This window comes from Schistocerca americana, chromosome 5, assembly GCF_021461395.2.
Source record: "Schistocerca americana isolate TAMUIC-IGC-003095 chromosome 5, iqSchAmer2.1, whole genome shotgun sequence".
In the NCBI taxonomy this organism is placed as follows: Eukaryota; Metazoa; Arthropoda; class Insecta; order Orthoptera; family Acrididae; genus Schistocerca; species Schistocerca americana.
In genome coordinates this window covers 228884863-228897680 of record NC_060123.1, presented here as the reverse complement: position 1 = coordinate 228897680, position 12818 = coordinate 228884863, and the positions used below count along the sequence as shown (strand labels likewise).

The 12818-nt window shown below is 47.0% G+C and overlaps 1 protein-coding gene across 2 annotated transcripts in view; it reads left to right on the top strand.

The window, feature by feature from the left end:
- The window catches only part of LOC124615652 (ras-related protein Rab-23), a 468040-nt gene that overhangs the window by 48347 nt on the left and 406875 nt on the right, over positions 1–12818 (top strand). For both annotated transcript variants that reach the window (XM_047143666.1, XM_047143667.1), the window contains exon 2: positions 2257–2327. In XM_047143666.1, coding sequence (XP_046999622.1) covers positions 2295–2327 — 33 coding nt within the window. In that variant the 5' untranslated portion in view covers positions 2257–2294. The remainder of the gene's footprint in view (positions 1–2256; positions 2328–12818) is intronic.

Sequence of the window (12818 nt, the reverse complement as noted above, 5' to 3'; positions counted from 1 at the left end):
AACCGCGCAGACCGCCGGCCTGGGCAGGTTCTACGCGAGGTTATTCTACGTGCGTCGCCCACGCATCCCATTTGCATCCCAGCAGCCCACACTCGAGTGCCCGCTAGCTGCTGGCCGCCCAGTCGGCTGCAGATGCCGGTCGTGCATTTCCTGACCAGCGGGCAGATGGCCCCGTATATCTTCCTTTGTGAAACAGCTCTGGCAGCGACAGAACTGGCCCCAGAAGCGGGGCTTGAGAGAGCCGATCCGTACTCTGCCTACACACGGGATCGTGTTTCGTACTGTACCACTGTCAGCTTTCTATTAAAATTTGTCTATAAATGATAATACTGAATATTCTTTTTTCAAAAACTTTCTCCCCGTGTAACGTGTGCTTCAGTTGTCGTATTCAACTGCTGAACAATACTCACTGTTGGTTGGGACTGTGTTGCGCATGTGAACAGTGTTGTGAAACAAAATCTTGAACTTGGTGAAATACTAATTTGAAACAACGAAAACTAATCTAATTAAATACCAAAAGTTACTGATTGTATAATCAATGAAAACTGTTTAACTGCAGCTCAGTACTGAAGTACATTATGAAGTGCAATTTATGACTTGAAATGCCTACAAAAATAAAATACTGCTCTACTCAGAACAAAAATGTTTGGGATTACCTACACTTTTGACTAAATTAATCTGTTTTACCAGCTGCGACACAGTCGCGTATATGAACAGTGATCCAGTACTGTCAAATGTTTTTTATTCTGGTCTTTGATCACAATATCAATTCTTTTGACGATGACCGGTTTCAGTCGGTAATGACCATCCTCAGATATTTTCTACACCATGTCCTAAAGTGATAGGGCCGTAATGGCATCGTCAAAACATATAAATACACTCAGTACAGCATCGTCACATAGATCTAAAATAACGTGTAGAATAGGCCACATCGTCCATCGTGGACGTATTCTGCCGTTGCTGCTTCTCTTCTGAGAACAGAATACTCCCCGCCTCGGCTCACATCGGCTGGTCCGCCTTTCGTGGCATCTAGTGGTCAACTCCTCATTACATAGGGGTGTCAGGATACTGTTGGTCAGTTAGTTTATACTGTGACGCATGAACGCCCATAGTTCTCCTCCATATCATGTTGCAAAGACGTCCTAAGGATACAGTGAGTATAAAAAGTATTCGTCTATAATGAAATTTTCACTCTGCAGTGGAGTGTGCGCTGATATGAAACTTCCTGGCAGATTAAAACTGTGTGCCGAACCATCAGGGAGCCACCACTGTGTTTAACCGTTGGCACAAGATTGCGTGGCAACATCTCCGCATTCATCTTTCGCCACACCATCTGCCTGCCATCCGACCCGAGTACGTTATATTTACTCTCATCAGAAAATATTACTCTATTCCAAAAGCCTTCCTTTTTGAATCTATATTCTATCGCAAAATGAAGACGTTTCTTTCGATTCTGTTCACTGACCCAAAATTTCTTGCGCGCCACCCGGCCATGATACCCATACGTTTTGAAGGAATTTCTGATTGTGTTGGCACTTACCTTCTTTCCTCTAGACTCTCACTCCCCAGCCAACTTAAGAGCTTTGATTTTGGGTTTCTTCTTCATTTCCCTCATGATAAATCTCACGTCTGCATCAGTCAAAGCGTGAGGGCGTCTGGTGCGTGGTTGGTTTCGTAATGATTTTGTTGCCAAAATCAATCTATTATCGACTGAACCGTCGATCTTGGTCTACCGACTACTTTAGCAAGCTCATAGGAAGTTTTTTACTCATTATGTAAGCGCAGAATAAGTTTCCTTTCGATCAACGTCGCCTCACTACCCTTACGGCCCATGGCGCTAATTGAACTGTATCGGCGCCGTTCAGAACCACAACAGGCGATAGAGTGGGGCAGCGCACGGAGAACTCTCGTGTGTGACCTGGGTCAGCGTTATAGTTGAATTACTGCGCTCAGAATTTCGGCATGTTCACATGGTGGACGAATACTGTATGAACTACCTTTTGTATTACTTTTCTATTTTGTTAACCTTGCTGTCGATTTGGATGTATGTCTTTCCTTGCTTTTCAATAAAAATGACTTACCGGGTACTTCTTGCATGACTGGCTCTTTAGATTTTGTATACATTTCTTTGCATATTACACAGACTTGGTTTTGTAAGACATATGCAGCTTGACGAATACTTTTTGGACTCACTGTAAGTCCTCTCACATGTATTACTGCGTGGTCGGACTGACTCCACCCTTTTTATTGTTCCAGGTGCGGCGATGAGCTGAGTGCACGGAAGCCAACCAGCCATGCGCGAAGAGGAGCTCGAGGTGGCCATCAAGGTAAGAAACCACAATGAGGCATTATTCCTCCTGTTTCCCAGCAGAGTAGCTTCGGTATACATATCAAAAGAAAGTAGTTCTGTAAAATGTCAAAGTATATTGTACTGTATGTGTCAGTCTTCTCCAATGAACTGTCACGAGAACAAGATAGGCGATCCAAAAGTAACTAGAACTCCCTACCAGTCCACAGAGGGCGATAGTGACGGGTTCTCCTGCTATGTGCCACTTCGATGCCCTGCTTTGACTCACGTGACCCAAGTTACTCTTTTTCTTAGGTTACACGTCCAGGAGCTAGTCTTTCTAAATGGTGTTGCATCTGTTTGGTCATTTTGTGTTGCAGACCCCACACAATAGTGTACTCACATAAAGCTTTTGCCAGAACCTGTACTCCATTTACCCCTGACGGTTCTTTGGTCCCAAGAACTTGCTCCCGTTTCCGCTGTTGATCTTATGTCTTTCCACATTTTTCGAGTGTGCCCTTACCAATGCACGTGGATTCTTTCTCAGTGGAATGACGGACAACAGCGTTAACTTGCAGGAGGTTGATTAAATGAAAGATAACAGGAGCACACCTGGAGAAAGTTTTCATTAAATTTCTTCAGTATATACCGCCGTATCAGTACCCAAACATCTTTAAATACTAAAATGGACTTTTCGGCTGTCCTGCTTCAGCTTTCTGCTGGGCGTGTATCATTACTTACCGGTAACACAGAAGTAGGTTAATGAACTTGACACCGGCTGCAGAAACATACAGAACATACACCGGCTGCAGAAACATACAGAACATCGAGAAATTTTGTTAGCTAGGGTCGTTAAAAGAATATACTGTAGTGCGCCATATGTTCTGATTACGTTCCTACATTACCAGCAGCTCAAAAAATTCATGATCCGTCTGCATGTGAGGCTACATGGAATAAATAACCTGCAGTGATGACGTGTTGATATCTATTTTCAGTCAGCTGTTACACCAACTCAGTGTAATTATCGGGTTCTAGGCGCTTCAGTCCGGAACCGCGACACTACTACGGTCGCAGGTTCGAATCCTGTCTCGGGCATGTATGTGTGTGATGTCCTTAGGTTAGTTAGGTTTAAGTAGTTCTAAGTTCTAGGGGACTGATGACCTCAGAAGTTAAGTCCCATAGTGCTCAGAGCCATTTGAATGTCTCTCTTTTTCTTACCTGCTGCATTCATCCTGCGCCTTTTCTAACAGCCACTAGCTCGTCGCTTGCAGCTTTAATTATTTTTGCCTCTGTTTGTGTTCTTCAACACCACCCGAAACCTTAGAATGACCTAGTGTCTATTGTGTATGAAACCTGGGACCTAGAAACGACAGGGAGGCTTCGTCGCGCAGTAGCCCTCAGTGGTTCACAACAGGCCACAGCAGTCCACCCACCCCACCGCCGTCCCACACCGAAGCCAGGGTTATTGTGCGGTTCGGCCCCCAGTGGACCCCCCACCCCCTCCCACCGGAAACGTCTCATACCAGACGAGTGTAACCCCATATGTTTGCATGGTAGAGTAATTATGTTGCACGCGTACGTGGAGACAGTGTTTGCGCAGCAATCGCCGACTTAGTGTAAGAGTCAGATGGAAAACCGCCTTAAAAACCATCCACAGACTGGCCGGCACACCGGACCTCGACATTAATCCGCCGGGCGGATTCGTGCCAGGGAGCGGCACCCCTTCCCGCTCGGGAAGCAGCGCGTTAGACAAAGGCTAGCCGAGCGGGCAGAATGACCTTGAGTCTCCATTATTTAAACCTGTTACACTTACTGATGTTCCAGTTCGTTAGTGGTGTGGAAGGTACTCTTCCCGGGTATTTTGTTTAAATGATGTATGACTTAGTTGACATTGTAACAATGACGTCACGAGCCTATATGTCAGAAGAAGCTGCTTCTCCTCAAGGTGAAGTTTGTGTGGCAATCAAGCGCCGAGGGGAAGTTCGGCTATATGAGTTGCATCAGTGTATTCATTTGAATCAATTTTATGATGGCAACATCGATTCCAGCCATCATACTTTGTCATCGAATGTTTTTCTCTTTTTATGGAAGCGAAAAATAAACATTACGCTTACTTTTTCTGTTATTCGTTGGTAACGAAACATCAGAATATGCTCAAAAATACCCTTAAGAGAAGCCGTGGGCTTGCACCTCTAAATACAACAATTACTTTTGATGTGTAAAAGGTAATAATATTCAAGAAAGCTATGAAATTTTAGAATTTCATGGCGGCTCGTATGATTTCCAAATAAACCATACGTTGATCTCAGCCGGTTACTTTGAACACAAGCAGGTGGCCGTAATATTGTGACTAAACAGTGTCTTTTGGTGACTGTGTGTATTTCCAGTTCCGCGTTAGACTTAAAAAAAAAACCTCTCCGTTTTGAACGACCAATGTATTTCAATGAAAGAAATATAAGAAAACCTGACTGACTTAAGACATACGTCGTACGCTGCATTTTTCCTCGGGTAGATAAAAACTCATGAGATACTGCAGACAGCGGTCATAAAATGTATTAAACTCGTCAGCAGCTAGCTGCGATCGTAACTTGTTCAGTAGTAGCGTACGGTTGAACGTTCCTGTAGAAAACGCTTAGTCGGTTGTCAGATAAAGCGTGGTGTTTAATACGATGCGCGTTTCTGTTTTAGGTGTTTCCACCTACTAGTACACAACGTCACGGCGGGACATCTAATTGTGCTCTCAACTGATGTTGTGCTTGTTGAGAACCAGTCGTAATACTGCATTCCATGACTTGGATAATTAGAAGCGTTAGGCCATGAATTCTACGTCAGATGTAATTGTCAGTTTCCTAGCGTTGTGTTTGAGATAGCGCTGTCGAGATAGCGAATTCTGCGCCGTGGCTCATGAGAAACCGACTGCGGTAAGGGTAACTTACTTGTAGAAAAGCTTTTAGTGAACCAAGGAATGATGGCCTATGATCATTAGCCACAACATTAAAACATTTCATCTCATGTTCAACTACGTTTCCAAACAACTACCTCATAATCACGGAGCCATCCGTTTAAGCCAATCCGTGTGATGCGTGTTATTTGCTTTCCACGTTTTTTCAGCCATGCTGGTTATGCAATTTAATCACAAAAAAGCTTTACGTGCTTCAATTACTGTGTGACATGTCACATGGTTACATAAATGGTTTGTTGCGTAACGTAATGAATATCATCGCAAAATACTGATCGGAATTATTTACAGAAGAATCGAGGCCGACCTCGGGGAAATCAATTCAAATTCCGGAGAAATGTAGGAACACGAGAAGTGATGCTGAACTTATATTAGAGACATGCAGAACAATGGCAAAGTATGTACCCGCCCTCGTGTGGGTTGCGAATGTGTGTTTGATAAACATGTCTATGTTTTAAATCTTGCTCATTACATTCTGTAGCTTACACTGCCGCAAAAAAATTAGTACAGCGGGAAAGACAACATCGATTTTGATCCAATGACGGTATATGCCTCCTGCGGGATAATAAACGTACTGATAATGGTTTCAACGTCACCCATCAACAGATAGCGTAGTGGCATAACTACCAGAGCGCCATCTGTGTCTGCCGTTTAATAGGGAATGCTCACAGCCAGAAGGCGACCGGGCTGGACAACGAGGTGGCGGAATTGCAGTGTTCGTCAAAAACACCATGTGACATCAGGAGGATCTACTGCCCCTGGAATCACTGGAAGCCACCTCGGTCACAATCTTCACGGCAATAGGAAGCATAACTCTGGTTGCGGCGTATCTTAGCCTCAAGAAACAGTTGGTGGCCAGAGATCTTCTGCTGTCTTCGACCGACTCAGTGTGGTCTTGCTGGGAGGAGACTTTAATGCAAACATGGGGCTTGGCATTCAAGCAGGACCAACCGAAAGGGACAGCTACTATACGATCTACAGAACGATGAAGTCGCCATCTATGGCCCGCGGGAGCCAACACGCATCCCTGAGTTCGCCCTCCAGGAGGCTGACGTTCTCGATATAGCGATTGTAAAAATACCGCTGCAAATCTACAGCTCAGGACCATCCAGGACATGTCATCTGATCATCTACCAGTTCTCGGACTTCCCGAGGGTGGCGGCCTCCCAATACCACCCCCAAGCTCCAGAGCTGTTAACTGGGACATACCGTTACAATAACGCCCGACCGACCCAAGCCGTCTCTACAATTCCGGAAATTGTAATCGCTGAGGCAGCTTTGAGAGCTAAAATTCAACGAGCACCAAGACGCGCAGCAACTGATATCTTTCGTCAGGAGCATCAATTTGAAACAGTCCCTCCTCATCTCAACGAAAGCATCGCCGGAATACTCACAGAAAACGATGGCAACGATACAGACATCCAGGAGATAGACGGATGATGTTTCGTTTGTCCCTGGAGCTACGCCGCCGAGCTGAAGAATGGCGGCAAGATCTCTGGGAAACAAAGATGAACGAAATGTTCCTCCAGACTAGGGAAGAGTGGCAACTTGTCAGGGCACTACGCTCATCGAGACCGCCAAAGAGAGCAACTCGCGGCCCTGATGGCCTCATATACGACTCGCTTGGCCAAGCTGAATTATATGCCGACGTATATGAACACCACATGACAACTCCGCCTCCACAGGATGCAGAGGACGCAAGGGAAGAGGACCGTTTCCGGCAGCGAATCGCAGACTTCCGCCAATTCTCCTAACAACAGAGGCCTGTTCTTAGCACTCCGGCTGAAATTAGAAAACTCAACAGGAAGACGAACAACTCGGTGCCTGCCAAGGATTCTGTGACCAACGCCGACTTAAGCATCTTCCGAGAAAGGCCATCGTTCTCTTAAGTCGAATTATCAACAGCTGCTTACTCAAGGGCTGCTTTCCTGCAAATTGGGAGACGATGAAGACTACCGTATTCCCAAAAAGAGGAAAAAACCCAACGTTGCCAGACAGCTACCGCCCGATTAGTCTGTTGCTCACACTCGACAAAATATTGGAACAGGTGCTGCTACAGCATCTCAAAGAGCATCTGGAAGAAAATATCATCATCTGCCACGAACAATTTGGCTTCCAGCCACGGTTATCGGCAGAGCTTCAGATGCCAGAGTCCATAAAAGTCAACCTGAGTAGACGAAACTCCACAGTTGGGGTTCTCCTAGATATCAAAAAGGCATATGATTGGGTGTGGCGTGACAAGCTTATAGTCAAACTAGTCGATCAAACCCATCTCCCCAACTGTTAGATCAAGCCGATTGATGGTTTTGTGCAGGACGGGCGTCTGTTTGTACAAATAGATGGGAAGAAGTTATCACTGAAAACTGTCTCAGCTGGCATCCCACAGGGAGCGGTGATATCGCCATGCCTGTTTAATTTGTATATTAACGACATTCCCACCATTCAACACGTCACCGCCAGTCCGTACGCCGATGACACGGCCTTCCTAACCTCTGGAAGGAACATCGAACAACTTGTCAACAGAGTGCCAAGAGCAATAAAATCACCCTAAACCCTACGAAAACTGCAGCAATAATGTTTACGAAGAAACGGCCGGAAAAGAGGACGCGACTTACCATCAGTGGACAGCCAGTACCCTGGACTACGACGACGAAATACCTGGGAGTGATACTGGATAAAGGGACGACTTTTACCCCACACATACAACATATAAAATTGATGATCCGGGCACTCACATCGTTTTTCACTCGCAGGAATCAAAACTCATCAACGAAATTAAAACTTTATAGGGCAACGATACAACCCTCCCTGCGTCCAGCTCGACGACTTTGGGAACAACATGTGGCTCTAATATACGCAGTTTGCAACCACTACAAAACAGATATTTGAAGTGGAACCTAGGCGCCCCAAGGTGGGCCAGGACGAGAGAAATACACGAGCTGACTGAAGAAACCTACGTCGCCGAGAAGATAAAATACCAGGCAACTAGTCTTTTTCACAAATTAGACGAGTATCGGGGGAATGTCCGCCAACTTGCGAATGTAGGCCAAACCCTACCACCGCATTGGCACAAATACAAGGTGCCTCGAGCCATTATTGCACCCTCCTCCCCCCCCTCCCCCCCCCCCAGGACCATCAGACATGAAGCAATGTTCAATTATTCGGTATCTTACATGTAAATAGGAGGGTTGACTGAAAAGTTATGCCTCCACCTTCGTAACTCTTCGACAGTTGGCAACATTAGTATGCGGCAGAACTGGCTTTTTCCATAGCCTCTTCTCTACAACTGCAGTTGGCGTGAAGCCTTAGCATTGAATGGTTGTGTTGTTACAGTGTAAAGTATGGAACCCTGCGCAGACGGTCGGTCAATGCGATTTAAGTAACGTGCAGTCATAGAATTCTTCACAGCGGAAGGTGTCACCCCAAAGGAGATTCATCAGAGAATGAAAGCAGTTTACGGTGATTGTGTTGATGTGAGTACTGTGCGTCGTTGGGCGAGTATGTTTAAACATGTTGAGGCGGGAACACCTGACTTGCGTGACAGACAAAGAGTTGGACGTCCTGTGACAGCAACCACCGAGGTTCACAATCAGAATGTTGACAGATTGATTGAGGACGATGGTTGTATCACTCATAGAGAAATTGCAAACACAATCGGCATTTCACAAGAACGTGTGGGTCGCGTTATTGCATTGTTTGGCAATCGGAAGATCTGTGCACGATGCGTACCCCGGATGCTGACTCCTGAAATGAAAGCGCACAGACTTGAATTTTGCCAGGAACTCCTCTCGCGCTACGAAAATGAAGGTGACGCCTTTCTCCATTCAATTGTGACAGGAGACGAAACGCGGGTACGCCATTATGACCCGGAGACGAAACGTCAGTCTATAGAATATCGACACAAAGACTCGCCCCAGAAAAAGAAATTCTAGACGCAGCCCTCAGCTGGAAAAATCATGGCCACATTGTTCGGAGAGCAAAATAACTGATGATGGTCGAAGTAGAGAGGATATAAAATGTAGACTGGCAATGGCAAGGAAAGCGTTTCTTAAGAAGAGAAATTTGTTAACATCGAGTATAGATTTAAGTGTCAGGAAGTCGTTTCTCAAAGTATTTGTATGGAGTGTAGCCATGTATGGAAGTGAAACGTGGACGATAAATAGCTTAGACAAGAAGAGAATAGAAGCTTTCGAAATGAGGTGCTACAGAAGAATGCTGAAGATTAGATGGGTAGATCATATAACTAATGAGGAGGTATTGAACAGGATTGGGGAGAAAAGAAGTTTGTGGCACAACTTGACGAGAAGAAGGGATCGGTTGGTAGGACATGTTCTGAGGAATGAGGGGATCACAAATTTAGCATTGGAGGGCAGCGTGGAGGGTAAAAATCGTAGAGGGAGACCAAGAGATGAATACACTAAACAGATTCAGAAGGATGTAGGTTGAAGTAGGTACTGGGAGATGAAGAAGCTTGCACAGGATAGAGTAGCATGGAGAGCTGCATCAAAGCAGTCTCAGGACTGAAGACCACAACAACAACAACAACAACATTGTTCGGGGACGCAGATGGTGTTATCTATTTCCTTGATCGTCGTCTTGTAAGGGCAGCAGTCGCAGATCGAGCAGCTACGACAGCACAGATAAGAGGACTTGTGAGCCCAGACGTGTCAACATGAACTGTTGTGAACCGCTTGTTAGCAATGGGACTACGGGCACGCACGCCTCTGGCCCGTCTTCCACTCATGCCACAGCATCGACGTGCACGGCTCGACTGGTGACGTCAGAGGATCACTTGGAAGATGGATCAGCACGCCGTAGTCTTCAGCGATGAAAGCACGTTTGCGGATACGACGTAAAACCTGTAAGCGCTGTCTAGTAGAGTGCGTTCGTCCAAGACACACCAGCCCACCTAGGCCTTATGGTCTGGGTGCGATAAGCTACAACTCTCGTTCACCTTTGATATTTCTAGAGCTGACGCTAACCAGCGGTCGATTGGTGTAGAATGTTGTTAGACCAGTTCTTTTGCCGTTCTTGCAACATGAATGTGACGTGCTGTTCCAGCAGAATAGTACCCGCCCACACACTACCCGTGGAACTCAACGTGCTCTACAAAACGTACGCCAACTTTCCTGCCCAGCACAATCTGCAGACTTATGTCCAATCGAGCACGTCTAGGATACGATGAGACGAGAAGTGACTCGTGCGACTCGGTCAGCTAACAACTACACTCCTGGAAATGGAAAAAAGAACACATTGACACCTGTGTGTCAGACCCACCATACTTGCTCCGGACACTGCGAGAGGGCTGTACAAGCAATGATCACACGCACGGCACAGCGGACAAACCAGGAACCGCGGTGTTGGCCGTCGAATGGCGCTAGCTGCGCAGCATTTGTGCACCGCCGCCGTCAGTGTCAGCCAGTTTGCCGTGGCATACGGAGCTCCATCGCAGTCTTTAACACTGGTAGTATGCCGCGACAGCGTGGACGTGAACCGTATGTGCAGTTGACGGACTTTGAGCGAGGGCGTATAGTGGGCATGCGGGAGGCCGGGTGGACGTACCGCCGAATTGCTCAACACGTGGGGCGTGAGGTCTCCATAGTACATCGATGTTGTCGCCAGTGGTCGGCGGAAGGTGCACGTGCCCGTCGACCTGGGACCGGACCGCAGCGACGCACGGATGCACGCCAAGACCGTAGGATCCTACGCAGTGCCGTAGGGGACCGCACCGCCACTTCCCAGCAAATTAGGGACACTGTTGCTCCTGGGGTATCGGCGAGGACCATTCGCAACCGTCTTCATGAAGCTGGGCTACGGTCCCGCACACCGTTAGGCCGTCTTCCGCTCACGCCCCAACATCGTGCAGCCCGCCTCCAGTGGTGTCGCGACAGGCGTGAATGGAGGGACGAATGGAGACGTGTCGTCTTCAGCGATGAGAGTCGCTTCTGCCTTGGTGCCAATGATGGTCGTATGCGTGTTTGGCGCCGTGCAGGTGAGCGCCACAATCAGGACTGCATACGACCGAGGCACACAGGGCTAACACCCGGCATCATGGTGTGGGGAGCGATCTCCTACACTGGCCGTACACCACTGGTGATCGTCGAGGGGACACTGAATAGTGCACGGTACATCCAAACCGTCATCGAACCCATCGTTCTACCATTCCTAGACCGGCAAGGGAACTTGCTGTTCCAACAGGACAATGCACGTCCGCATGTATCCCGTGCCACCCAACGTGCTCTAGAAGGTGTAAGTCAACTACCCTGGCCAGCAAGATCTCCGGATCTGTCCCCCATTGAGCATGTTTGGGACTGGATGAAGCGTCGTCTCACGCGGTCTGCACGTCCAGCACGAACGCTGGTCCAACTGAGGCGCAAGGTGGAAATGGCATGGCAAGCCGTTCCACAGGACTACATCCAGCATTTCTACGATCGTCTCCATGGGAGAATAGCAGCCTGCATTGCTGCGAAAGGTGGATATACACTGTACTAGTGCCGACATTGTGCATGCTCTGTTGCCTGTGTCTATGTGCCTGTGGTTCTGTCAGTGTGATCATGTGATGTATCTGACCCCAGGAATGTGTCAATAAAGTTTCCCCTTCCTGGGACAATGAATTCACGGTGTTCTTATTTCAATTTCCAGGAGTGTATTACAGAACTACGCCAACAGGTCGAGCAGGCGTAGCATAACATAGCCCAGGACACTATTCACTAGCTGCACGATGGACTGGATGCCAGAGTCAGCTGTGGAGGCTACAACATTGGTTACGACACTGTACTGTTCTAGAGGAGCGTGGTTCGAATCCCCGTCTAATATGTGTTTTTCAGCATGGGTCGGTACGCGGTACCTCAGAACTGTTTGTGCTATTGATCTGTAAATGTAATCATTTCATGTACTCCATATGCACTGTTGTAACAATAAATCGTGAGTGAATTGGAAATATCTAAAAGGATGTACTGTCTTTTTGGCAGTATATTAATGTTGATTCGGCCTTGAATTTGTTCCAAATTCAACAATTCGAGAACAATTTTGTTGGCACGCTCTTAATACCTAGCCGGCCGGAATGATCGAGCGGTTCTAGGCGCTACAGTCTGGAACCGCCCGACCGCTGCGGTCGCAGGTTCGAGTCCTGCCTCGGGCATGGATGTGTGTGATGTCCTTAGGTTAGTTAGGTTTAAGTAGTTCTAAGTTCTAGGGGACTGATGACCACAGCAGTTAAGTCCCATAGTGCGCAGAGCCATTTGAACCATTTATCTGAACACCTAAAAATACGGGAAGAAATTGCATGGCGTGCACCAAATGATATACCACCGTCATTAATTATTGTTCAATTTCCTTCTGTATGGAATGGAACTGTGACACGATAGTTGCAATAGTAGACAAGTGTCATATCGCAAAGTCGGCTAATAGCGTAGGCGGCGTGGCACGTTTTCTTCTTCCATGCCACTGGTCGATAATATCGGGTAAAATTACACTCGCTTCTTGAATGTGTGAGGTGCACGTGACGCAAGGCAACAGGTTGAATGAACTTGGCTCGCTGAATAATTCGCGTAGTGTCACAGCCTGTCTGTT